Source organism: Panthera pardus, unplaced genomic scaffold (assembly GCF_024362965.1).
Source record: "Panthera pardus isolate Hobbes unplaced genomic scaffold, ASM2436296v1 HiC_scaffold_24, whole genome shotgun sequence".
Lineage (NCBI taxonomy): Eukaryota > Metazoa > Chordata > Mammalia > Carnivora > Felidae > Panthera > Panthera pardus.
In genome coordinates, this window is record NW_026526810.1 from 74,528,615 (window position 1) to 74,555,725 (window position 27,111).

General features: G+C 39.3%; 1 protein-coding gene across 6 annotated transcripts in view; it reads left to right on the forward strand.

Annotated features, from left to right (window-relative positions):
• Window positions 1-27,111, forward strand: part of AKAP6 (A-kinase anchoring protein 6) — a 492,371-nt gene that overhangs the window by 216,832 nt on the left and 248,428 nt on the right. For all 6 annotated transcript variants that reach the window (XM_019428105.2, XM_019428101.2, XM_019428107.2 and 3 more), the window contains one exon: window positions 26,887-27,009. In XM_019428105.2, the coding sequence (XP_019283650.2) occupies window positions 26,887-27,009 (123 nt within the window). The remainder of the gene's footprint in view (window positions 1-26,886; window positions 27,010-27,111) is intronic.

Consider the following 27,111-nt stretch of genomic DNA (forward strand, 5'->3'; position numbering starts at 1 on the left):
AGTTTTGAAGAGTATACCAGGATTTAGACAGAGAGGACAGTGGGTATTTCAGGCAGGAGGAGCATAAACCAAAATACAGAGGTGGGAACTGGGAACGAGCATGTTTATGGGGGGTGGGGAGGTACAGAGAACTGTCCTGACTGGAAGGTTTTAAACAGAAAGCAATGAAAGTTCCGATATATGTAATAGACCTGGTTGCTACAAGGCCCTGAAGACCAGAGCAAGGCAATTAGAATTTCCTCACCAGACACCTATGGAAACTTCTCTGAAAGTGAAGTTACTTCTACTGTGAGTAGTAATGTAAGCCACAACAACTAATGGTTCCCGGGCTCTTATTTCATGCTTGGCTCTGTGATAAGAGCTTTATGTGCTTTATTCTGTTTAAGTCATAGGAGGTAGGACTTTTTTAGGTGAAGAAGCTAAGGCAGAACAGATTAGAAAATTTGCTTTAGGCCTCATAGCTAGTAATCACAGAGTAAGGATTTGAACTCAGAGGCACCACACTTAAAAGCAGTGTAGGCCATGGCCTCCAATAGCCTTTCTGGAAGATTTAGTTGACAGGAACAGGAAGGAGGTCATGATAAATGTGATGGTGACCAGGGCAGAGATACTGGCCTGTGGCAGCCAATCTGAGGGACTTCTGTGTTGTGGGACAGGCAAGGGTGGGGAGGGCTGTTGAAGGAAGTGAGCTGGATCCAGAAAACTGGCTCCAGGCCTTGCTCAGTCATTAAAGCCTAGAGTGGCCCATGGCTAATCATGTTTCGTTCTGGGTCTTGTTTCTTCTTTTGTAAATAGAAATGTTTTAAGCAGATAATGGCTACAATACCAACTTACAATGGTAGCACGTTTTGTTTCCATTATTGTGTAAGGATGAAGCCAAGTGTTCAGCCTCTTCCTTCCTCAGGAGGAAGCATTTGGATGGGTAGCTGGCTTGAGGTGGAGGGGAGGCAGGTAATTTAAAAAATAAATACACTGATGTTGATTATATGATACAACTGTTAAGGGAAAGTGTCTTGTAGGGAGTTGGAAATTTTGTCCCCGAGTTGGCATATGAAGCAAAGGCTGAAAGAAGATTAAGACCCTTGGTCAGTCTACCCTCCCTTCCCCCTTCAGTGGGGCAGCTGCCAACCCCCAGGTCAGTTGACCTAGGATATCACATTCCAGCTTTGATCTACCTGTGGGCCCAGAGAACCTTTTCTACCTGCAAATGTAGACAAGGGTGTTAACCATCCTCTTGGTACCAGGCTTCTACTAGGCACTTTCCCTGCAGTAATTCTCTCATAGGATTCTCAAACAGCCCTACAGCATAGATTTTATTACCCAAAATGGACCACTTCTTTTTCCCCCTTGTGCTCCCACTCTGGTCCTAGCCACCATCATCATCTTCTGTCTGGTTTACTGCACTAGCCTCCTAACCGGTCTGTCTGCTCCCATCCTGCTCCCATTATGGTCTGTTTCTAAGACAGCAGCCAGAATGATCCTTTTAAAACATAAATCAGATCATATCATGCCTCTGCTCAAAACCCCAAACAGTTCCTGTCAATTGAGAGGCCCCTGATTTCCTCTCTGACCTGATTTCCAACTGCTCTTCCTCACGGTCACTTCACCCCATTCCCACTGGCCTCCTTGCTGTTCCAGGAAGGAACAAGCTGGGCATGCCCCTGCCTTTAGGACCTCTGTCAGTTCCCTCTGCCTGCATCTTTCCATCAGACGCCCTCATTTCTAATTTTGTTAACCTCTTCTGTGTCTACTGAAATACCAACTTCTTCAGGGAAGCCTACCCTCACCACCTTTTAAAAGGTGTCCCCTGAACTGTTTTATTTTTTTTCTACAGCTCTCACTGTATTCTACCATTTTATTCTGTTTACTATGGTTTTTGTTTTAGTATGTTTACTGTTTCCCTTGCTTGAATGAGAGGTCTGTGAGGGAAGAAGTATTTATCTGTTAAGCATGCTAATGAATATAATGAACTTATAACAGTGCCTGGTACATAGTAAGTGCTCAGTAAAGACTGAATTCATTCGAATGAATGAATCCCATTTTAGAGTGGCTGAATCTGAATTCAGAGAGACGAAATCATTTTCCTAGGCTTCCCAGCTAGTAAGTCATAGAGCAAGTCTTCAAGCCCCATGTGCTTTACTCTATTCACTAGATAAAGTCTTGAGAATAGATGAATTCCCTGAGAAAATGAGGATAGAGAATAGAAGAGGGGTGATAACTGAGACTCAAGTTGTAGCCCAGCTATAAGGCAGAAACAAAGAATAGGCCCATCTGTAGGGACCAGGAAGGGACAGAGAGGATTCTTGGGTGTTAAATAAATGGATGGAGAAGGGATGTGAGATGGATATTAGCTTTGTTCTCTGCAAAAGGGAGATTGAGAAGAATAATAACAAAGAAAAAAAAAAAACCCTTAGATTTAGTTGAGAGTCAGTGAGGACCTTCGAGAAAAATGGACTCAATGAAAGAGTAGAAGTAGAAGCTGGAATACAGATGATTGAGAAGTGAGAGAATCATTCCTACTAGCTCAAGGAACTAGGTTGAGAAAGCAATATGAGACAAAAGACGATAGTTGAAAGTAAAGTCAAATAAAAGTTTCATTAAAAAAGTAAAGCTTATTTGAAGGCAGAAAAGAAAAGAGAGATTGAGGTGGCTGGGAAGAATGTGTAAATGTGGCACACACTGAACCAAGAAGGGAGGGAGTGTGCAATCTGTGGGGAGAATTCTGGCCTGATATAAAAAAGTTATAAAATGCTGAAGAATGTATCCTGCTTCAGACTCCACCCTTATCAAAGGGAAAGTGGGGTGTTTCCTCCTCCCTTCCCATCCCGAGTTCCCCTGCCTCCTTTCTGAGTCGCACAGAACACAAGGTAGAAGGCACATAAAAGGCCACTAACAGACTAGGGATTTTATGGGGCTGTGATAGAATCCCCGGGACAACACCCGAGTGACAAGTGTCACAGATGCCATTTAGGTTCCTGTCATTCCCCACCCCTCACATTTGGGTCCTTCTTAAAGTGGGCTGGTTTTGTGAATGTGAAAATTTTCTCTTTATTTTTTTTATTCTGTAGGAAAATTAATTTCTTTGAATAGATAATGTATTCACATGGCTTAAAAACATATATGTTTAAAAATATCCAGTAAAGAGTTTCTAGATAGTTCAGTCAGTTAAGCATCCAACTCTTGATTTCATGATCTCAGGTCATAATCTCACAGTTTGTGGGATCGAGTCCTCATTGGGCTCTGCACTGACAGTGTGAAGCCTGCTTGGGATTTTCTCTCTCAATCTCTCTCTCTGCCCCTCCCTGTCTTGTGTGCTGTCTCCTCTCTCTCTCTCTCTCTCTCTCTCTCTCTCTTTCTCTTTCTCTCAAAAACAAAATATCCAGTAAAAAACTCTCTATCCTTATTCCACATCTTGAGTTCCCACCCCATCAAAGGTGATCACTGTTGTTTTGGTTTATGTGTCCTTTAAGAAGTGCTTTACACATATACAAGCAAATGCAAACATATTTATTAAGTGATATTTTAAAACCTAAGAAACAAGTTGCAGCCTGTTCTTCTCCGCAAATAAAAATGTTTCTGTTAACTAACTCTGTGAGTTCCTAAGGGATGTCCCTTTCCCAATCTCTCAGTGGGAGTTGAGGGAATTTTGCTGAGACATGGTTGATCCTTCCAGAACCTATTGTGTGGATGAGGTAATTGAGCATTTCAGGTCTGAATGTTCACCTCCAATAGGAGCTTCTCAAGGTGTAAAATTAAAAGTGAAAAACATGAGTCAAGTTATTGAACCAGACCCATTTATTGCAAAACATTTAAGAAATGTTCAAAAAAAATTTGCTGACCCCTGCTCTAGAGTAAGGAAGAAAGAAGGGAAATGATTTCTTATCAGCATCTACTATGTGCCAGGTTCTGATATAGGTTCTTTCATTTAACTTGTATGACAACCCTGTGGAAGAGCTCTTATTGGTCTTGTTTTACTGATGTTGGATCTGAAGCTCCAATGCTAATGACTTGCCCAGGGTCATACTGCTGCTAATATGAGAGCTGGGATTCCAACTGAGATGCCAGGACTGACCTGGTTTTCTCCTACAGATATAGTCCAATGCCAGGGGAGTTAGACAATAATCACATACACAGATAAAATCTATTCAGAAAACCCACAAACCACTACTAGATTCATAAGTGAATAGCGTGACTTCTTCCTCATGACCTGACTAGAAATGAACTGCCTAATGAGTAGTCACTTGTTTAAGGTGAGCAATTTTGACACCAGATTAACAGCTATATGATTTTCAGGAGGGCTGGGAGAATGCAGTACAGTGTGGTGTCACCTCAGTGAAGTATTTCAGGAGATCTGTCCTTTGGGGTATAGTGCAAGGTCCACTTTTCACATCACAGACTTCCTGCTCACACTAAGTTCTCAAAGCTCATCCTGGAAGATGTTACTCCATTAGGTTGAGCTCACTGGTACCAAGTTGATAGATACATGACGTAACTGATCCCTTTTCTCTCCACCAACCAGTGTCTTCAAGTGCCAGATTATGGCATCTCAACTAGAGTTCAGTGACCCAACTCTTGTTAGCATTTTATCTCAGACATCTATAACCTGATTTTAAAAACTTCTTTGGTGCCAGCTAAGGATGTCTTTGCACATAAGTTATTTCAGAATCAGTGCAGCAAATACTTAGCCAAGTGCTTGCTTTTTGTAACTAGGCTATGTAAAATTGTAGTCAAGTCTGTGGTAGCAGTATGAAGGTAGCCACCCTTGCTACTGCCTCAAGATGGAGCAGGGAGCTGGTTGGTTAACCCAGAGTAATGTGAATGTAGAAGAGATTTGGTCCTGGGATTAACTTGGCACTGATTCCTTTTTCCAGGAGATAAAATGGGTCCATATAGAAGTTGTCCTATCTTTTACCCTCATTTTGACTGTATGTTGACTCATCGATGATACCATGCTGATGATGGCAGTCATTAAAGAAATAGCACATAGTCCTGAGTTTTCTTCCTTTTCTTTTCTTCATTGTGATGAAAAGGACATAGCATAAAGTTTGCCATTTTAACTGTTTTTAAGTGTACAGTTCATTAGTGTTAAGTATATTCATACTGTTGTGAAACCGATCTCAGAACTCTTTCATCTTGCAAATCTGAAACTCTACCCACTAAACAGAAACTTCTCTTTCCTCCATCTCCCTCAGCCCCAGTAACCACAATTCTACTTTCTGTTTCTATGGATTTTAGATACCTCATATCAGTGGAATTATATAATATTTGTCTTTTGTGACTGATCTGTTTCATGTAACATAATGTCCTCTAGGTTCATCCATGTTGTAGCATATGACAGGATCTCCTTACTTTTTAAGGCTGAATAATAATCCATTGTGTATCTATACCATATTTTGTTTTTTCATCATCTGTGGAAGGATATCTGGTTTGCTTCCCCCTCTTGGCTATTGTGAATAGCCCTGTTATGAATGTAGGTGTGCAGATACCTCTCTGAGACTCAGTTCTCAATTCTTTTGGGTATATATCCAGAAATGGGATTGGTGGATCACATGGTAGTTCTATTTTTAATGTTCAAGAAACCTCCATACCATTTTCCATAGAAGTTACTCCATTTGTAATTACATCAGTAGTGCACAAGAGTTCTATTTTCTCCACATCCTTGCCAACATTTGTTATTTTCTGGGTTTTTTTTAATAATAGCCATCCTAATGGGTGTGGAGTGGCATCTCATTGTGGTTTTGATTTGTAGTTCTCTGATGATTAGTAATGTTGAGGCATCTTTTCATATGCTTGTTGGTCATTTGTATACCATCTCTGGAGAAGTATTCAAGTTCTTTGCCCATTTTTAATTAGGTTATTTGATGTTTTGTTGTTGAGCTATAAGAGTTCTTTATATATTATGGATATTAACCCTTTATTATACATATGATTTGGAAAGATTTTCTCCCATTCTGTAGGTTGACTTTTTACTCTCTTGAATGAGACCTTGATGCACAAAAATTTTTAAGTATGCTGTATTTCCATTTGTTTTTGCTTTTGTTTCCTATGCTTTTGGTGTTATAGCCAAGAAATCGTTGCAAAGTTCAATGTCATGAAGATTTTCCTCTATGTTTTTTGTAGGAGTTTTATAGTTTTAGGTCTTTGAGTTTTCCTTTATTTTTTCTCAGTGTGATTACTGCTCATGTTTTAAGGATCTCACCCCAGGCTTTCTTGTGAGATAGGATGCAGCTTCATAGCTAGAGCCAAGTCACCTTCTGGGATTTGTTTAAACACACACACACACACACACACACACACACACACACACACACACATTCGGAGTCACTCTTTTTAATAATCTCAGCTGGGCATTATTTATTTGATTTGAGATTTGAATAAGTCTCATTTGAAATACAGATTTATCTTTCTTATTCACCCCCAAGAGTAGCTTATAATCAAGGTCTGCCACAAATTTGATTCTCACTCACTTTTGACATTTCTTTTATACCAATCACGTACCAGTTTTCCTAGAGTCGTTGGAGTGGTAGTCTGCTCTTAGGTGTTGATATGATCTCCTAAGAGCATCGGGTAAGAAGCATTTTAAGTTTATTGGATTCGACTGTTTTTCACTGGCATTTCATTTTGTATGTGCATTTCCTTTATGATAACTGTTTTCTTTTGGTTGCTGGTCTTCCTCTTGTCTCTCATTTCCTTCTCTTCCTTACATCTTCTTTCTCATTCCTTTTTCTTTACTTTTATTTCTGAACTCTCTAGTTTTCACTTTCTGGCTCCTGTTTCTCTTTTTAATTTTTTTCCCAAGAGTATCTTCTACTTTCTCCCTTTAATATTGCCCTAGATTCTCAGATTCCGGACATGAGAGCACTTTGAGTTGGCTTTTCATGACTATCTAAGCTTGAATTTCCTCCCTTCAGTGCATTTCTTAGTCTTAGAAACATGTATCTAGAGATTTGAGGAATTGTTTAGATGCAAGAATAAAGAAAATGATAATTTAGTTTAAATATCAAGGAAAAAGATTCTTAATGAATTGGGAAAGCTTAGCTTTGTAGTTGGAAGATTCAAAAGTCCTAAAGGATCACTAATTGAACATAAGTTGATAGTACAGAAGATGATTCAACAAAAGGTGTAATATAATAGCAGAATGCTGTAGGAACTCCGTATTCTCTTCTTTATTTATACTATGTACAACCTAAATTTTTGTCTTAGAATTTGTCTTCTGGGCTTAGACAGAAGCCCAGAGGAGTTTTATAGGAGTTTTATAGTTTTAGGTCTATAAACTATAGACCTATTTTTAATTATGTTGTCAACATAATTCAAAGTGCTGTGCTTATTACTACATAAGATAGTATTTGGTAAATACCATGTGGAAAGTCATACAATGGGGGGACAGAGGAAAGAAGATAATAACAAGTATAACTAGATCAAGCCTCATAGAAGAGGAACTACTTGAGCTGGGTCTTGAATGGTGAGTAGAATTTAGATAGAGATGAGGAGGTGGAAGGTTAATGACTGAAATTTTGGCATAAGCTAAGGTTGAGGTCAAGAATATTTAAGATGTATTTGGGAAAGGGTAGAGAGATGCTTGGTGTTTGGAGTATATGTTAAACTGCTATAAACAAAGGGACCCCAAAGTATAATATGATAGAATTATCTTTTGTAAATAACAAGAGGTAGGCAGACAGTCCAGGAAAGAGGCCACCTATGCATCCAGGTACCTTCTCCCTATTGCTCTTCTGTGGCTCACCAATTCTGTCTGCATTCCAGCTCACCAGAAGAGGGAAGTGGAGAGCAGCCAACTTTCTTCTCACACATACAACCTGGAAGTTGCACATACCGTGCGTGTTCACATCCCACTGACCCAGACTTTGTCACATGGCATCACCTAACTGCAAAGGAGTTTGAGAAATGAGCCTCTAGACTATGAACACTGGGAGGCAAATGTCTCTTAACCGACTGCTGGTTATAATAGCATTTGTTGTAGGGACAAAATATGATGGACTTTGAATTCCAAGTGTTTGCATAGTACAAATACAAAAATAAATACCTGTCTAATGAATGCATGAATAAATGAATGAGGGAGTGGGTGAGTGAATGAATGTATTGTTCGATTTGAACTTTATCCTCTAGACCAGGAGCTACAAACTAAAATGCCTCTAAGAGTTCAGACAGATAACATAAGTGAGTCACTCAGCCAGGTATAAATGGGGAGGGATGGGAACCGAACAACTGGAGGGTTAGTGCCATATCTAAAGGTTATCCACTGGTCAGCTCCAGGTGATTGTTGTGCTATGATGTGGACCCTGTGTGGCAAGATCGTGCAATGTTTTAAAAAGTAGGAAATCTCGGTTTTATGTGACATCTTCCAATTTAAAAAATGTTGGGTCCAAACAATTTTAAAACAGGCCAAATAAAACACATATATAGGATAGATGTGGATTTCAAGTCACTAATTTGCAATCTTTGTGAAAATGAGAAACCACTTAAATTTTTTGGTCCAGAGAGTTTGTATGAAGGTTAATCTGATTGTGGTGCACCTGCCTGGATATACCACTTGCAAAGTGGTTCTCTATTGTGGCTGCTTATTTTCATTCCTAGAGAGATTTGAAAAAAATCCCAACCTCAGGCTCCACCCAAGACTAACTAAATTAGGATCTCAGCAGGTGGGTAATTTTAAGAGCTCTTCAAACAATTATGATGTGCAGTCAAGGTTGGGAGCTAGTGCTCTAAGGCTAATTTGGAAGGTTATTACAATAGCCTGGACATATAAAAGGGTTTGAACAGTGGTTTTGGAAGCCAACTGAGGAAATAAACAGATAGAGGTGGCAGATGTTATAAAAGACAAGTCGATAAAATTTTTTGGCTTTTTAAAAATAAGGGAGTGGGGGAAAGGGGTCAAAAGAATTGGGATTTCAATCTGGTTTGGGGGGCTGAGAGATGTAAGGAGTTTAACAAATAGTTGCAAGGGACATATGAAATTAAAGTACACAGTGAGTGAATGGGGCAAAGGTAAATGTTATCTTATATGTAAACTCTGTTGCCCCAATCCAAATTGAGAATTCTAAATCAGCATAATATTTTTAAAGATAAGGCTATACTTTTTAAAGGATAATAAGCTTTTGTGTACATTTTGTTTGTTTCAATGCCAGGAAAAGCCTGTGAATTAACATTGCTAATGGACTTGTTGAGATAGTATGCCAAGGTTATTGCTCAAGGTTGTTAGAAAAGAACCGTAGGGATCCAAAGCAAATTCCTTCCTGGTTAATATGTTAGGAATATTTCAGGCCTGCATCACTTTGGTTTCTGCAGAGCCTTAGATGTGTCTCAAGGCTTTATCGTGATGATTTAGCACCACCATGAGGGTATATCTAGTCACTGCATCTGGTTTTTGGCCTCATTTATAAAACAAAGAGGTGCAGTTCTTTTTGTTTATAGTTGTAAACATTAAATGAAAATAGTTCTTTGTTATTTTCTTAGTATGGAGAGGTTCTGATTAAATAATATCTTGTCTAAAGATGATGAAAATGCCTAACCACATTTGACAGGAAGTATTTCTGTGATGATGAAAATCAAGAGTGTTACATTTTTTAATTCAACTAAAATAATTCTTAGAATTATAGTGAATTCTTCTTTATCCTTAAACCTAATGTCATGACCCTTTATTGCTAGTAGGATGCTTTGGAAAGATAACAATTTACAAAACCAAACCAAACTTTGACATTTGTGGCCCGCTTACAAGTGTGTCAGGTGAGGTACCAAGAGGTTTATTCATTTCACACATCATCACATTTAATTCTCAAGAAAAAAGCCCTCTCTGATACAAATACTCTTCTGTTGTATCCCCATTTTACCAATGAGGATAGAGAGGCATAAAAATATGGTCATTTTCTCAAGGGTAAAGGAGTTGAAGGCATGAACTTAGGGCTCAGTTTATACAACCCCCCAACTTTTTTAGTCTTTAAAATGGAATATTAATTGTTTTTCATGCCATTGCACAGATTGTTATATGAAATTACAAACAACAATGGCTCATTGTACTAGTCTTACCATTAGTGTGACTTCACTTGTGAATACAGGGAATCAGTAGCAGCTTCAGTAAAATATTTAAAAAAATTTTTTTTGAGAGAGAGCATGTGAGAGAGGGTGAGCAGGGGAGAGAGGTAGAGGGAAAGAGAGAGAGGGAGATAATCCCAAGCAGGATCCAAGCTCAGAATGGAGCCCTAGACATGACTTGATCCCATGACCCTGGGATCTTGAACTGAGCTGAAAGTGAGTCGGACACTCATCTGACTGAGGCACCCAGGTGCTCCAAGAATAAGAATCTTAATTCTGCCCCTAAGTAGTATTTTTACTTTGGAACTTTAATCTCTTAAACCTCACTTTTGAAAAGTATACATTAATAAAGAAGGTGAATTGGATGACCTCTAAGATCCTTTTTAGGTTTGAAGTTTTGTGAGATTGACTGTAAGGCAATAACTAAGCAGCCATTTCTCAGTAAGATACACAGTGGAATATATCACTTCAACATGGTTGGCTTTCTGTTCCATGGGATTCTGGGTAAATTCTCCTGACAAGATCCTCCTGGTACATGAATGTGAGGCTGTGACATCAGTGAGCCTGAAGGTATAACACTATTCAGGCTGCATTCCTATCACTGTAATATGACAAGAACTAGACATCCTAGAGGAATTTGGGGCCTGACTAGAGTTCATAAGATGCCACGAGACCAGGAACAATGGTGACAGTGAACAGAGTAACCCAGTAGGAATTAGATATGGATTAGCCTGAAATTATAGGAAATCAGGTAAGCTAAATGAAGCAGATAGGAAGCATTCACCTTGGCAGACTTGCCATTGTGATTTCTTAAAATTACCTGTCAGCACTGCTTTTGTGCTCTGTTCAGACCATGTAGGGGAAAATCATTCCAAGAGGGTGGGTTCTGTGTCAAGGTCACTCAGATGTCAGACCATGTCTGAGGCTGCGGATATTACTATATGAAGACGATTGGCCTGAGTTTTGCATGGCAAATAAACAACTTTACCCAGGAAAGATGCTGCCTGGAAGCTCAGGCCCATATGCTTTCCATCTACCATTTTGATGCAGACCTCTGCATTACTTTTTAGGAAGCCAGTGGCTTTACTGTTTGCTTTAATTATTTATCCAGGAATAAAGGAAGCTGTTGTTACTTTCTTTTTTAATGCTTTTAAAATAATCAAACCAGAGAGGTGTCACTTAGAGGTGGTGCTCTGATATTTCTGATTTGTCTGGAGACTTCAGCTTGAAAGGTATGTGTGTGGGGGGGGGGGTGTAAGGGAGAGAGGGAGAGTGATAGGCAGACAGAGAGAAAGAAGTGTATGTCACAATTACAATCTAGTACTCTTCCTCTTTCTTCCTACTGGAGCCCATTACTTTATAAAGATAAAGCTGATAAGTTGAGTTAACAAAAATATTTTTTTAAATTTCCTATAGTGTAGAGAAGACTATTTGTACCCATATAAAATAAAGTCCCATTAAAGCCCTTTTACTTATCCTATCCTCACTACATCTTTAGTTTTACATTGTTTGGGGCATGCCACAGTATTCAAGAGACTGTCAACTAGTGCCTTCTCCATAGGATACAGGGCTCATGAAAAGTTATATTGTGCCCATTCTTCTTTCTAGAGACACATTTATATGAGCAAAATATAGCTGGAAAGAACTCCTAGAACAGTAGACTTTTTCAAGATGCCAAAAGAGATGAATATACAGCAAAGTACTAGGTAGAACCTTACGGCAAAGGAAAAGGTAACGTTGGTAGGAAGTGATTTCTGGAGTCACCTGTATTAACAGATGGGGGAGCTTCTGTGGTGCTACATGGTGGCAGAGTGTGGTGGCTGGGAATATTATGTTGCCTTCACCAAGCGATGTGGCCTTGTCCCAGTTTCCTCCTCTGCAAAATAGGGTTAAAAGTGTTATCTTCCACGTAAGTGTGGTGACTAGTGAACGTGTTAAAAAGTATGAAGAGCTGAGGTGAGTACCTGCTACGTAGTAAGCATTCAATAAACGTTCGCTCCTGTGGTTGCTGTTGTTGTTATTATTATTACTATTATGAGAGGGCAGGGGTCAGGCCTTAGCAGCTTCCTGTATGTAGGTCATTCTGTCTGTAACCTCCACGTTCGCTGGTGCTGTCTCGGTCCAGCCCTCAGCGGCTACTTCATGGTGTACTGTAGCACCCTTTTAACTGGCTTCTCTGATCCCACCCTTACACTCAGCCTTTTGGGATCAGACGTCACCACCCTGTTTTCTCCTCTCACCTCCAGCCACCTCGGTCATTATGAAGCCTCAGACCCCCACCCACAATGATTAAGGCTACTTCTCCGTCCTCTTGGGAACTGTGCTGGTTGCCCCAGATTTTTGTACTTCTCTTCTCTATGAGACTCTGGGCCTCCTGTCTTGGCAGATGATTCTTATATTGTATTAGAGATAATTCTTCTCTAATTGGCCCAATAATTTTAGTTAATGTACTTCTTGACATTTTAGGAAGTTTATGTAGGGGAATTTATGCTATGAATGTGTGTTCAGACAAATACAAACAAGCTGCTAGTTTGTAATATTGTCACACAACAACCTTATAAATAATATGTACTTACTTATTTATAATTTGTATTTATACATATTTATAATACTTATTTATAATTATGTGCTTATAAATAATAATTCTTACAGCACTCTTTAACCAAAGGGAGGGTCATTACAATGTATTACAAGAAGAAAAAGGAAGGGCCTCCAGTAGGTTTAGAATTATCCCTCAAAGCTCTGATTGCTAAAGATGGAAAGAATAAGAAAGTGTCTTGGGAAGGCAGTAATAGGTTGGGTGATTTGTTGGGAAAGGGACATTTAGGCTCAGTGTCAAAGGATAGACATGGTGAGTGGATTGGGAGACATTGGGAGTATGTGAAGGTCACCAAGATCAGTTTCCTAGCTAGAAGAGAGGCGGTCAACCACCTGAACATATATAGCTTTAAAGGAGGCTCTGTATGCAAGAGCCACAGATATGAACGGTCAGAAAGGCATGAGGAATTATTCAGCTCAGTGCCCTCATTTTATAGCTAGAACCTGTCTCCCCCAGTCCAGAGTACTTCCTATGAGAACATCCCGTCTCCTGGTTATACCATATCTTGCAACCTTGTCACAAAGGGGCAGCAAGTACTTTTTTTTCAGAGATCAACACTAAAATGTTCTTAGTGCCCCACAGCTGTCGGCTTTTATATCATTGTAGCCCTGAGAAACTTTGAAGCAGATTCTCCTTCTCAGAATTTGGCATGTGTTTAAAGAGTTTCACAGTTGATTTTGAGACACAGCCCAGTGTCAAGAATCACTGAGACAGACATGGAATAAGGGACTAGAGTGAAGCATGTTGAGTGCACTGCCCTCTGGGGCCTCATGATGTAGAAGGCACAGTGGATATGCCCCTCTACACTGTTCCCAGGTTATCTCATCCATGCTTATGGTCTCCAGGACCACCTGTATGTTTCTTTCTCTAACCCAGGTTTTGCTCCACACCTCAACTGAGTTCAGAAAGCAAACTCACAGTATCTAATAATACCATGTTCATAATCTGCCTACAAGCTGTTTCTTCCTTCTGAATATCTTATTGCTTCTTTTGGAGAAGAGTACCTGCAACTAAAATTAAGTTGGCTATCATTTTGGATTCTAACAAATTTCTCATCCTTCACATCCAATTGGTCCTGTCCATTTTAACTTGTCTTGCTGTGTAGCCTGACACCTCTCCTGCATGCCCACTGCTGCTGCCTTGGTCCAGCCCTCACTGACTACTTCATGTTGTACGGAGCAGCCTTTTAACTGGCTTCTCTGATCTCAACCGTATGCTCAGCCATTCACTCTCTACATTGCAGCTAGAGTGAGTCTTTTAAGATGCCAATCAGATTATCTCACTCCCCTGCTTCAGAAATCCGGTCCCACCTCATTGTCTTCACGATACAGTCCAGACTCCAGGTGTGTTATGTGTGGTCTGGCTCCTGGTCAAGCCCTTCAATCTTATTTCTCAGTTTTTCCCTCCCTCCCACCCACGCCACTGCCCCACAGTGTTAGCCATTCTCAGCTACATAGAGTTCTCAGATGAGCTGTTTCCTCTCAGACTTTATCTGCCAGGAATGTTCTTCTCTGCTCCTCCCAGTACCCTTTTATTTATTTATATTTTCTGAATGAATTACACTTATCCTGCATGGCTCAGCTTGCTTGTAATTTCCTCCTAGAAGCCCTCCTTGATGCCCCAAGACTGAGTTAAATGCCTTCCATTGACTCCTGAACACTGGGATGATCTACAACAGAGGTTCCCAGGCTATGATCCAGGTACCTCTAGGGTTCCCAAGATCCTTCAGGGGGCCCACAAGGTCAACTATTTCATATTAATACTAAAATTATGTCTGCCTTTTCACTCTCATTCTGTGTACAACGGAGTTTTCCAGAGGCTATATGGCATATGATATTTCAGTAGATTAAATGCAGAAGTAGAAATGGCATCCGGCTGTCTTCTATCAAGCCAGACATTAACAAGATTCACATACAGCTAACATCATGCCACTCTTCACTGTTTTTGAAGTTATTTTTCATAACAATGTACTATGTGAATATGCATATAGATTATTGTTGTTATTATAAATGAATTAATAAATATTTTTAAAATTTCTAAAATGAATATTGATACCCATAGAAACAAAAGCTCTTTGGGGCCCTTAATAATTCTTAATAGTCTAAATGAGTTCTAAAAGTTTGAGAACTGCTGATCCACATTATCACACATCACACTTTATATCACTATGCTTCGAATTCTGTAAGAGAGGCATCTGGGTCATTTATATGTGAGTTCCAGGCCCTATACAGTTTCTGATACATAGTAAGCTTGCAATAAATAGTTTTTGAATAAAATACCTAATACATACATGTGTATGTGTATGTACGTACACTTAGAGTTTGAATGAAAAAAACAATTTAATCTTTACTTGAGCTGGCCTAATGCAACCCAATCTAGGTAGTAATACATAATTAAACCAATAGTAGTCTGAAAGTTTGCACTAATTTTAAAAGCTCTAGTTCTGTCCTTTTTGTTGTTGTCGTTTAAATTTTTTTTAATGTTTATTTATTTTAGAGACAGGAGGACAGAGCACAAGCAGGGGAGGGGCAGAGAGAGCCAGAGACAGAATCTGAAGCAGGCTGCAGGCTCTGAGCTGTCAACACAGAGCCTGACGCAGGGCTCGGACCCACGAATCACAAGATCATGACCTGGGCCAAAGTCAGACAGTTAACCGACTCAGCCACCCAGGCACCCCTGTTGTTCTTTTTTTCTGAGCTTTAGAAATTTTGGCCAAAGAATGTCTCTGAAAACTTTGAAATTTGAGCTGTATATTGAATACACAACACCTGAGTTCTTCTGACTTGGCTATCTACTCATTGTGTATCAGTCAAGTATTTAACCTTTCTGAGCCTCAGTTTTGTCATCTGCAAAATGGGGAGCATTAGGGGCGCCTGGGTGGCGCAGTCGGTTAAGCGTCCGACTTCAGCCAGGTCACGATCTCGCGGTCCGTGAGTTCGAGCCCCGCGTCAGGCTCTGGGCTGATGGCTCGGAGCCTGGAGCCTGTTTCCGATTCTGTGTCTCCCTCTCTCTCTGCCCCTCCCCCGTTCATGCTCTGTTTCTCTCTGTCTGTCCCAAAAATAAATAAAAAAAACGTTGAAAAAAAAAAATTAAAAAAAAAAAAATGGGGAGCATTAAACTACATGGGTCCTAAGGGCCTTTTGAAGACTAGATCTGTGTTTCTGATTTGCATGTAAACTTTTCTTCTTTCCAAGCACATGTATTTAGATAATACTATTTTCTGTCTTCTTGGCTCTAATGATAGATAGTGCAGTGGCTGAATTTGTATCCTTTACTGACTTGCAACCCTGAAATTCTCTGGTAGAAAGGTGGCTATTTTCTTCTTTTTAAAAATTTATTATTAAACTATAATTGACATACAGTGTTACATTAGTTTCAGGTGTACAGCATAGTGATTCAACAACTCCGTAAGTTATGCTGTGCTCACTGCAAATGTAACCACCATCTGTCACCATACAACACTATTACAATACTATTGACTATATTCCCTGTGCCGTTCCTTTCATCCCTGTAACTTATTCCTTCCATAACTGGAAGCCTATATCTCTCACTCTCCTTCACTCATTTTGCCCATCCTCTACCCACTTCCCTCTGGCAACCACCAGTTTGTTCTCTGTATTTATGGGTCTGCTTCAGCTTTTTTTTACATATGAGTGAAATAATATGGTATTTGTCTTTCTCTGATTATTTCACTTAGCATAATGTCCCCTATATCCACCCATGTTGTCACGAATGGCAGGATCTTCTTTTTTATGGCTTAGTGATAGTCCCAAATACACATACCACATCTCTATCCATTCACCTATCAAAAGAAGGCACAGTGGATATGCCCCTTTACACTGTTCCCAGGTTATCTCATCCATGCTTATGGTCTCCAGGACCACCTGTATGTTTCTTTCTCTAACCCAGGTTTTGCTCCACACCTCAACTGAGTTCAGAAAGCAAACTCATAATATCTAATAATACCATGTTCATAATCTGCCTACAAGCTGCTTCTTCCTTCTGAATATCTTATTGCTTCTTTTGGAGAAGAGTACCTGCAACTAAAATTAAATTGGCTATCATTTTGGATTCTAATAAATTAGAATCCTATCAAAAGACACTTGGGTTGTTTCCATATCTTGGCTATTGTAAATCAAAAAACAAACATAGAGGTACATATATATCTTTTTGAATTAGTAGCTTTTTTTCCTTTAAGTAAATACCCAGTAGTATATTTACTGGATCACATGGTATTTCTAATTTTAATTTTTTGGGAAACTTTATTTTGTTTCCCACAATGGCTGCACCATTTTGCATTCCTACCAGTAAGGTTCCCTTTTCTACATATCTTCATCAACACTTGTTATTTCTCATCTTTTTGATACTAGCCATTCCGACTGATGTGAAGTGATATCTCATTGTGGTTTTGATATGCATTTCTCTGATGATTAGTGATGTTGAGCATCTTTTCACATGTCATTGACCATATGTATGTCTTCTTTGGAAAAATGTCTATTTAGGTCCTCTGACCATTTTTAAATCATATTATTTGTATTTTTTGGTGTTGAGTTGTATAAATTCTTTACATATTTTGGATATTAATCCCTTATTGGATATATCATTGCAAAACTCTTACCCCATTTACTAAAGATGGCTATTTTCTTGCTCACTCAGTGTGATAATTCCATTTTTTCCCTAAAAATAATAACCTTGTCATTACTAAAGAACTCTGTGTTCCCCAAATAAAGTTGAGAGTATTTATATAAATAGGAACTCAACAATTGCAGGTAATCTTTTGAATGATCTTAGCATTCTACAAACACTCCCATCTAGCCACGTGCATTCTTGTTCCAGATATTGATTTGCAAGGAGGTAGTACTAATCAGAAAGTTTAGACCTAATCTAAACACAGGATTATAACAACATTTTCAGCTCTGCACTTTAGCATCAAGAAGCAGCCCCTTTCACCAAAACTTTATGGACGTGTTGGGAAATGTTTATTAAAAACTATTAATTAGCTCCAGTTAATTAGGTCAGGGGAGACTTAAAACTATAGAAAAAGAGAAGGAATGAGCAGGGAGAGAGAAGAGGAGAAGAAGGGACGGGAGCAAAAGAAAGGAGAGAGGAGTGGAGACCAAGAGAAGGAAGTGATTAGAAGATGGAAGAGAAGAAAAAAGGCAAAAGAGAAACAGTGGTCAAGAAAGACAGAGAAAAAGGGGGATTGAAAAGAGCACAGATGCAGGGACTTCTCTAAAACAGAGGTGGCTGTAATGGGCATGGTTGAAGCTGTGTGACTCAGGCTGGGGTTTCACAAAGGCTTGGAAATAAGAATGGGGTGCCTGGGTGGCTCAGTCAGTTAGGTGACCAACTTGGGCTCAGGTCATGATCTCAGTTCATGGGTTCACGCTCTGTGTCGGGCTCTGTGCTGGCAGCTGAGATCCTGGACCCTGCTTCGGATTCTGTGTCTCCCTCTCTCTCTGCCCCTCCCCCTATCACACTCTGTGTCTGTCTCTCAAAAATAAAATAAATAAACATTTAAAAAAATTAAAAAAAATAAGTGGACCACATTGGGTGTTCGTGTCCTTTTTTTTTCTCTCTGTGAACTTCATGGGAATAAGTCTGGTCAGAAAGTCAGTGTGATAGCTCAGAGCTTGGATTCTGGAACAGAACTACTTAATATCTATTTAGTGGCTTTGTGACCTTGAATAAATTGTATAACTCCTCTATGCTTCAGCCTCTTTGTACAATAGGGAAATTCATAAAGACTCAATGACTACATAAGTTATTAGAAGAATAGCTGGTAGACAGTCATCATCCAGATGTTAAGGATTGTTGTTTATAATACAAAATATGAAAAGCCTATAAAGCATTCAAGCTATCATAATCCTAAATTGTGAAGTGTGAATATCTAAGGTGTGAATCCTCTTGGGGATTTAGAGGCAGATAAAGATGACCTGATTTGCTCAGTCAGTGCCTCTGGGGAATTGGGGTGCTTGATGCAAGATCTCCTTTAGAGTAAGTAAGCAAAGCTTTGGGGCAGCCAGACTCTGTGGGAAAATCCCTAGCTTCACTCCTGTGGAAGTGTTCACAGTTGTGCAAGTGCAAATGCATGAGCTTGTCTATATTTCAGTTTTCTCCTCTATAAAATAGAGGGTGTGGGAATCTTATAGCGTAGTGTCATTGTTAGAATTGAATACATTCCTGGCACATAATAAGTGCTCAATTAATATTAACCTGTTATTAGTTCCAGTCTATTTCCAAGTCTTTTATTCATTCGTATTTTTATTAGGCTTTAATGATATGCATTTCAATCTTGTTTTGCCCTTAAATATGTTGATTACTTCTTTTTATAAAGCAATAGGCAGCAACCGAACTCAAACTCTGGATTTGTTGGAGGAAATTCTTTCACATTATGAGAATCAGGAATCTTTCTGGGCTCTTCCTTTCCCAGTTGAAATTATTGTCAACAGTATTGTCAACAGTCATTCAGCTCCATTTATCCCTTCTGCATGATAGAATAGAACTTCCCACCTGGTCAATTTTAGATAATACCATTCCATGCCTTTTTTTTTTTTTTTTTTTTTTTTTGCTCTCTTTCCAACTGACAGCCTTTTACTTTATTCTGGGATAATTTTATCAGGAATATTTTTATATTCTAAAGACATTCCATTCAACCTTTAGAAAAGAAGCTTAAATATTTCATAAAACATTTCAGTGTTTGAGTTTTCTTGTGGCATCAGAGTTAAAACTGCCTTAAACCATTTCATTTTCTCTTCAATCTTTTTTCTAAAAGCACACACCATATCCTCCCTTCTGTCAATTACTTACACTGTGTTGGATTTTGTGGGTAGGAACATTGGTAAATGTGTGAGGTAGTAGAATCTAAAACATCTCTTTTAACTCCTTGGCATTTTATCTTGAGCCTCTGGATCTTGGGTAGCACATTAAGTATACGGATTACCTTTCCTCCCCCTGCCCCTGCCAAAAAAAAGGAAGGAAAGGTAAATTGGAAAGTAAAGGTGAATTGCATTGAGTACTATTGTGTAAAACTCTGAATTAGGCATTTCATATAGGAACTATGTATATATGAATTAACCGGAAATGGAAGGCTAAATATAGACATTGGTAGATGTACGTATAAAATCTCAATGCATACTTTTACTTCTAAATGGAGTTCTAAGTCTTCCAGTTATCAGAGCCTAAATAAAGCTTCCTTGTGGGTAGGGTAAGAGGATTGCAATTACTCGTTGGTAGCCATCGCTAATGTAAAGATTGGCTCCAAAGCCTGTGGCCTGTTTTAAAAAATTAAGCCAGATTATTCTTAAACTCTTGGCTATTTATGGAGAAATGTGATCCCCTTCAGACCTACTGGTGGAATAAGGAGATAGGGGAATCCATACTAACTTACAGGTTTAGAGGTTTCCCCTTCCACATTGTCTCATCTGATGATCTGAGACAGAAGTCACGCCCTCCTCTGCATGCCCAGAGACTCGGTGCTCCCTCTCCTCTCACCTCATGGCTGTGGGGGGACTTTTCTGATCCATCTCCCCTGTGGCCTAGCACCGTGCTGCACACTTAGTGAATAATCAAAGCTTTTTGAGTGAATTAGATAAAAGATCAAATTAGAACTTGTTAATTAGGAATGGTTTTTAAAAATCATTTATCAAGCCCTAGTTTTACATCAGGCCTTAAAATATATACATTTTTTTGAAATCCTCATGTAAACCCAAGATGGAAACTGCTGTCCCTATCTTACAGATGAGGAAGTTGAGATTCAGCGACATTAGGTAGCTCATTTGGTTTATGATGGTGGTAAGAGGTGGATGGAGCCTGGAATCAAATTCAGTTTTGTCTGGTTGTAGCAACTGTTCTCTTAATAATATCCATACTGGTTCATGATGGGGGTGGTTTTTCTTCTCTTTTAATATAACCTCTTCTACCCTCATGATTAATCCTCATTTAAATGTTTTTCAACTTCCAATTTCTGCCAGGGACTTAGATAAATTGTTAGATCAGTTGGCCTCTCACGATTTCCTGTGGTGCCAGTGAGGCTCTCTGGATTCAGGTTCTGAATCCACTTTCTTCTGGCCATATGGCACTGGACAGGTCTCACCTCTCAGGGCCTCAGTCTTCTCACCTGTAAAACAGGTCACAATACTACCTACCTCACAAGGTCTTTATGAAACTCAAACGATCTAATGGATATAAAATACTTTTAAAAGGTCTTGGCACACAGTGAGGGCAGTTTGAAGGTTACATACTGTTTCAGCTAGCATCATTCAGATGAGATCATTCAGTGAATCTTTGAATCTTGGAATACTAAGAAAAAGGTGAATACTTTTTAATAAATGTTTACAAGATTCAACAATAGAGACTGAACAATTTTTTCATAAATATAGTGAAAATAGTTTACTTTTGTGATGCTCTTCAGATCCCTATCTGAACGCAGTTAATTTGATCTAGACGAGGTCAGACATCATGCTTGATTTCTTTGTCCACTGAGAAATGAGAATCTTTCTCGCGACACACACACACACACATACACACACACAATAAAATAACAAACAACAAAAATAAATTAGCAGTTGAAGTCCTTGGCTGAACTCCTGAGAACCAAGGGCCTTCTTCTCATGATTAAAGTATATCAGATTCATCTATAATTGAGGCAGTGATAAAATGGGCTAATTGCAGCATGTAACTGCCTGCATGTTTGGTTGAAATTTTCCATCAGTTACAAGTGAAATTTACAGTGATTTTTGCTTACAAACAAACAGACAAAAGGTGTGTGTTCCTTGTTAAGCATCTAGCCTCATCAAAGACCTCCCTCCTTTCAGAAAAATTAACAGAAAATAGTGAATGTGAAGGTGGAAGCACTGGAAGTTTAGAGAATTTTGCCTCAGTGCCAAGACTGTGAGGCTGGGAAGAATTGTTGCTTCCCTTTCATCTGGGTCCCGTGACATGTCTCTGAGAGTACTATTGTTAGAGGTCAGTGTGGTGGGGCGAGAGAAATAGACTTCGGAGTGAAATGTGGGGTCAGGTCCCAACTCTGCCATTGGAAGTCACTCACCTTCTTTAACCCTCAGTTTCCTCATCTGTAAAATGGCCAGAATCAGGACCACTCCACAGATGTGTAAGAACACAGCATCTCCTGTCGTATATGCCCCCCTTTCCGCTTTTAGAGAAATAGGTTTCAATATCAATTTGGTCTAAAAATTATGTAATTCTATAAAGAAAAATTACCTGCTAGGCTTACAACACCATAAGGCGGAGACTATGTCTTGTTTTATACTGTATTGCTATCTTCTGGTCTCATACCTGGCACCCAGGAAGGCTCTCCCTTTTTATTCCTGCTCCACATGACAGGCTTGCTGGAGGGCAACAGTAATCACCTCCACAGGTTTTATTTAACCAAACTAGTTTGTGGTAGAGAGAAACAGGTAGGGACATAAAACAAATAATGGGCATTCTTTAAAAACATTTTTTTAATGTTTATTTTTGAGAGAGAGAGAGAATGTGAGTGGGGAAGGGAGGGAGAGAGAGGGAGACACAGAATCCGAAGCAGGCTCCAGGTTCTGAGCTGTCAGCACAGAGCCCAATGTGGGGCTTAAAGCCATGAACTGTGAAATCATGACCTGAGCCAAAGTTGGATGCTCAACTGACTGAGCCATCCAGGTGCCCCAATAATGGGCATTCTTAATCTGTCATGAGGGTGTAGCTATGTGCAAGACTTGAGTGTAAATTTTCCTTGTGAATATGATCTTCAAATCTGAAAGTGTACATTTGCACACACTTTTTGCTGCTTAGTCTTTAAAAAGATTGATGCTTTAGAAAGTTTAAAAGTAAGATTTTTAAGAAGCACTTCATTAAGGAACTTTTAAAATGCAAATGATTTGGAAGTGTGAAATGTGCTTTTCAACTGGTGGTAACAAGTCTAACTGCTTTCTGTTTCCTCTCACATTGGATGGCCAGGGTTTCTTCTGGGTGTTGAATCCTGGCTTGACTCTAGTGAAGAGTATACAGACTCTCAAAACATGTGTCAGATATGAATATGCCAAGGGACCTATACAAAAGGATATAATCAAGGGGGGTGACCTGGGAGGATTGGTGCCTGTGGACTGAGTCACACTCAGTGCTCTCCTGGAGAGCTTGGCAGGAGTCAGAGAAGCGTAATGGAAATGGACAATAAGGAAACTCGTGGTAGAAAAAGGAGAGAGACAAAGCAGATAAGATACATCAACAGGAGTTTGAACAATGAAGGCTGAAATGTGGCCTTTCAGAAGTTTGTAATTCAGCCTGTAGCAATGAGTTGAATGTGCGTAAGATGTGCTTTTATATAGTGCGATGGCAGCATTGGATTGTGTCACGAAGAAAATCTGGTTTTATAGTCATCTTGGACTCTCAGAATAAGTAAGTAAGAACTCAAAATATTAGAGAAACAAACAGAGGTGGGTCACATAATAAGAATAAGAACAAATTTGGATACAGACAGAATTCTGATACAGGCAGAATATATTTCACAGAACCATCCAGGAGAGTGTTTCAACTCTTTATTGGTGGTAAAATTTTTTTAACTATTAAAATTAGTTGAATTGAGTAGGCAAGTGTTTACTCATGCTTTAAGTTCTGCTGAAATTTGTGCCTCAATGATGTTTATCTTTTTATTCTCAACAATGTCCAGAGGTGTGCTTTATACAGCGTAGGCACTTAATAAATATTAGTTAAAAAAAGTGAATGAGTGCCCAGTATTTGTTATACTAGGATTTGATCCTCATGATAAAATAAATAAAATTTTATATTTTCCCCTGTGGTTTTTTATGTAACCTCATTTTCCTTTATTCACACCACAAGGACTCTACAGAGCTTCTGAAAATTAGCATCAGATATTCCCTGCATACATCCAAATGTGAATTCTCCTGCACATTGCATGCCTGGTTCGATATACTGAGTGGCACTTAGCTGGTCTTTCTAAGAAGAGCATATCATGATATGGGGATAGTACACAGTATACTGTCCATTACACAGTACACTGGAAAAGCACACACATAAAGAGGCTGGGAGAGGTGGACAAACAGTAAGTGACAAAGGTATCAAGGATTGGATGGATTTCACTTTCATCTGCCTTTATGATTTCTGTTTATGTTTTTGTGGCTACACATACTAGCAGGAGGGGAGGTGGAAAGCTAAGAGCTCCCTAAGAGGAAGAAGTGTTTAGCATTTTATTATAAGATTGCAGGGATTCTCTGGATTTCTGTTGCGATGGATGGAACTTTTAAACACTGGCAAGAAAAGAGTTGAGAAAATGTGCAACAAATGAAAATATGTGAGGTAGGGATATAATTCAGAGGAAACCCAGAAAGAAGCCTTGAAAAGGACCTGTTTCATCTGTATCAGACAGCCTTGGTTTTGTTCTCTGGCTAGGCTATGCAGAAAGATCATCCAGAAAGTTTCACCTGGGTCCCATGAGTTTGCCTAATCTGCACCTTATGGATTTCAGCTAACTCTGTAATCATGGTTCTGTTAGGAAATCTGTCACACATTGTTCAATACTCTTTGGCTATGACCAACCTTTTGTGATGAAGTACCCATGCAATCACATATACACATATTTTGTTTGCTTGTCTTTTGGAGGAAGAGAAGATAATGAATAGTATATAACTGGTCATATTTCAAATAACATCTTTTACTATTTGTCTTCTTGGATTTAATCAGTTCTTTCCAAAATAATTTCCTTCCTGACTTAATGTTCTCCCCAGACCAATTTGCAGATAAAACAACTCAAGTCCAAATTCAATAGTAAGTACTATTTAATGATATAAAGTACTATTTCATCTCACAATTATCAACCATCTAGACTCTGGTATTCTGATGAGGCTCTGTAGATGTTTCAGTAAGTCCACTTGGCCAACAAAGAATATCTTAATTTTTCATAGAATTTAATTATGAGAGCATGAAGAATTAGGACATCAGTTCTAACACACTCTACCATTGTTTCTGCTCACAGATTTACTGTACATATCTGTAGGGATCTATGGTAATCATCAAGTCTGATAAGAATTTCTTATGTATTCCGAGTCGTAGGCAGTCTACCAGAAAGAGGGATTTGGGGAGTGATGTTTAAAACAGGTGGGAGGCTCGACTGAAAACAGGGAGCCTAAAGTAACATCTGTGTTAAAAGGCTTGAGTATTTGGAAGGAAATGAAAAACAAAGCAACTCTCAAATTTATGGAAATGTAGAAAAAGAGAAAGAGCAGACAAACTGATACCCTCAATCTATGAGAAAGGGCAAAAAGAATTACTTGGCATGGATTCCTGCCATTGGGTGGATCATCAGAAAAATGCATTTGGTAGGGGAGTGCAGTATTTGACATTCGTGAAACTATCCCTGTTGGACACATTTTCACCTCACCTGGAAGAAACACTTCTGAGTGATGACCAGAGGAAGTCTCAGTGAGGTCATTAATTTGGGGTTGGAGGCCAGGACATGAGGCATGTTAAACAACCTTCTGGTTCCCAGCTCGGTCCATTGCAAATGCATAGGCCTTAGCTTCTAATTAAGATGACTCTAATATGATATTTTTTATTGGCTGTACCAAAACAACTTGATTAGGGTAGGTTTTCAAAAGGATGAGTGTGATTATCGTTTGACCTTTGCACAATAGGGATAAAATAGGGAAAGATTTGGGTAGCTTTTCGAAACATGGGATAGATACACTACCATGTGGGATGATTGGCTGAGCTCTGCACAGGCTGATAGCAGTACCAGAGTATCGTGGGACAATCTGATGGACTCCAGGTGTACCGATGACCACAACTCTTCTCTATCAACCTTTGACAGACAGAAATGTGTTTCTGAGTGTTACTTGTCTGTCTTCCTCTTTACCATCCTTCTCAGTCCCATTTTCTCATTTCCTAACAATCATTTTGAGGCCAATCAACTGCTAGAATTAAGGGGTTATAAATCTTAAACTATCATTCAGGAGAAACTTTAATAACAAAGCCTAGCTTTGGGGCATCTCGGTGGCTCAGTCAGTTAAGCCTCCTACTTCAGCCTAGGTCATGATCTCTCTGGTCCCAAGTTTGAGCCCCGTGCCAGGCTCTGTGCTGACCGCCTAGAGCCTGGAGCCTGTTTCTGATTCTGTCTCTCTCTCTCTCTCTCCTTCTGCTCTTCCCCCACTCACACTCTGTTTCTTTCTCTCAAAAATAAACATTGAAAAAGAAAAAAACAAAGCCTAGCTTCTGAGAAGCATGATAAAGAAAATGAATTTTCACCTATTCTTAATTTAGTCTCAGGATATCCTAAGTGAAGCATTAAAAATATTAACCAAAATTAATCAAAAGGCAAATCTGAAGAACGGGTTAAGTTTAATAAGAGAAATAGCACTCCCAGCCATTTCGGTGAGTACAAATGTAGAAGCCGGTCCTTGCTCCTTTCGACCTCCAGGTGGTGCTGTTTACCTAGACACAGAAAACAGGCGCCCAGCCCCATTTCTTTCCCCTAGGTTCGTAGCTGGGCTTTCATTTTTTCAAAATAGTTTCCGTTTCTACAGATGTGTTCTTTTAAATGGTCAATAAATTTTTATAACCACTATTTGAAAAATTGCGAGATTACTGTGATTTGTGCTTCCTAGCCAAGAATATTTCTTTATGTGCAGGACACACCCAGTCAGGTGTTTATGTTTTTGTTCACTGATCCCACCTCCTCTACCCTTCCTTGCTTCTTAGAACCCATGCTCAAGCACAGACAGTTGGGCTGTCAGTAGAACTCATCCAAATCCCTTTAAACACTTATGTGATTTAAAAATAGATATGTAGTTCAGTTAAGGCAACTCAACTCCATAGGCTTCTGAGTAAAGAACACCATCTTTACAGGAATGCTTTTATCCCCCAAATCCAGTGAGTGTTCCTAGCAGGCCTGACCTGATTTTTTGCTTTGGGGGCACTTGTCAGACACCAGAAATGTTTTGATGATTTGAAGACATCTTTATGAAGACATCTGACAATCCAATCCAAATTCCTCAGAAAAAAATGTTCCTAGGGAAAAACTGAGAGGGAGTCACGCACAATTTCTTTCCATTTTGATAGATTTCAGTGCTGGGAATCGTGGAAATTCCATTTACAGTGTGGAACCAGAATGGGAGTCCAGTGGTATCAATTTTTACCATTGATGACGTTTGGGATTTTTTAAATTGCCTAAAGAAATGACCAACTAACATGCTTTTCTTGTCCTTTTCTTCCCCCTTCCCTTTTTTTGTGTCAAGGGGTTTGTAAACAAGCTGGATGAATTCATTCAATGGTTAAATGAAGCCATGGAAACCACTGAGAATTGGACACCCCCTAAAGCAGAGACGGATGGCCTTAAACTGTACCTGGAGACACACTTGGTAGGCAAAACTGAGTTGCTTTTGCTGTTAGTAACGGGAGGATTTTAATGCACTGCTTATTTGTTTATGGGGAGTATCATTTTTATTTATCACAAGACATTA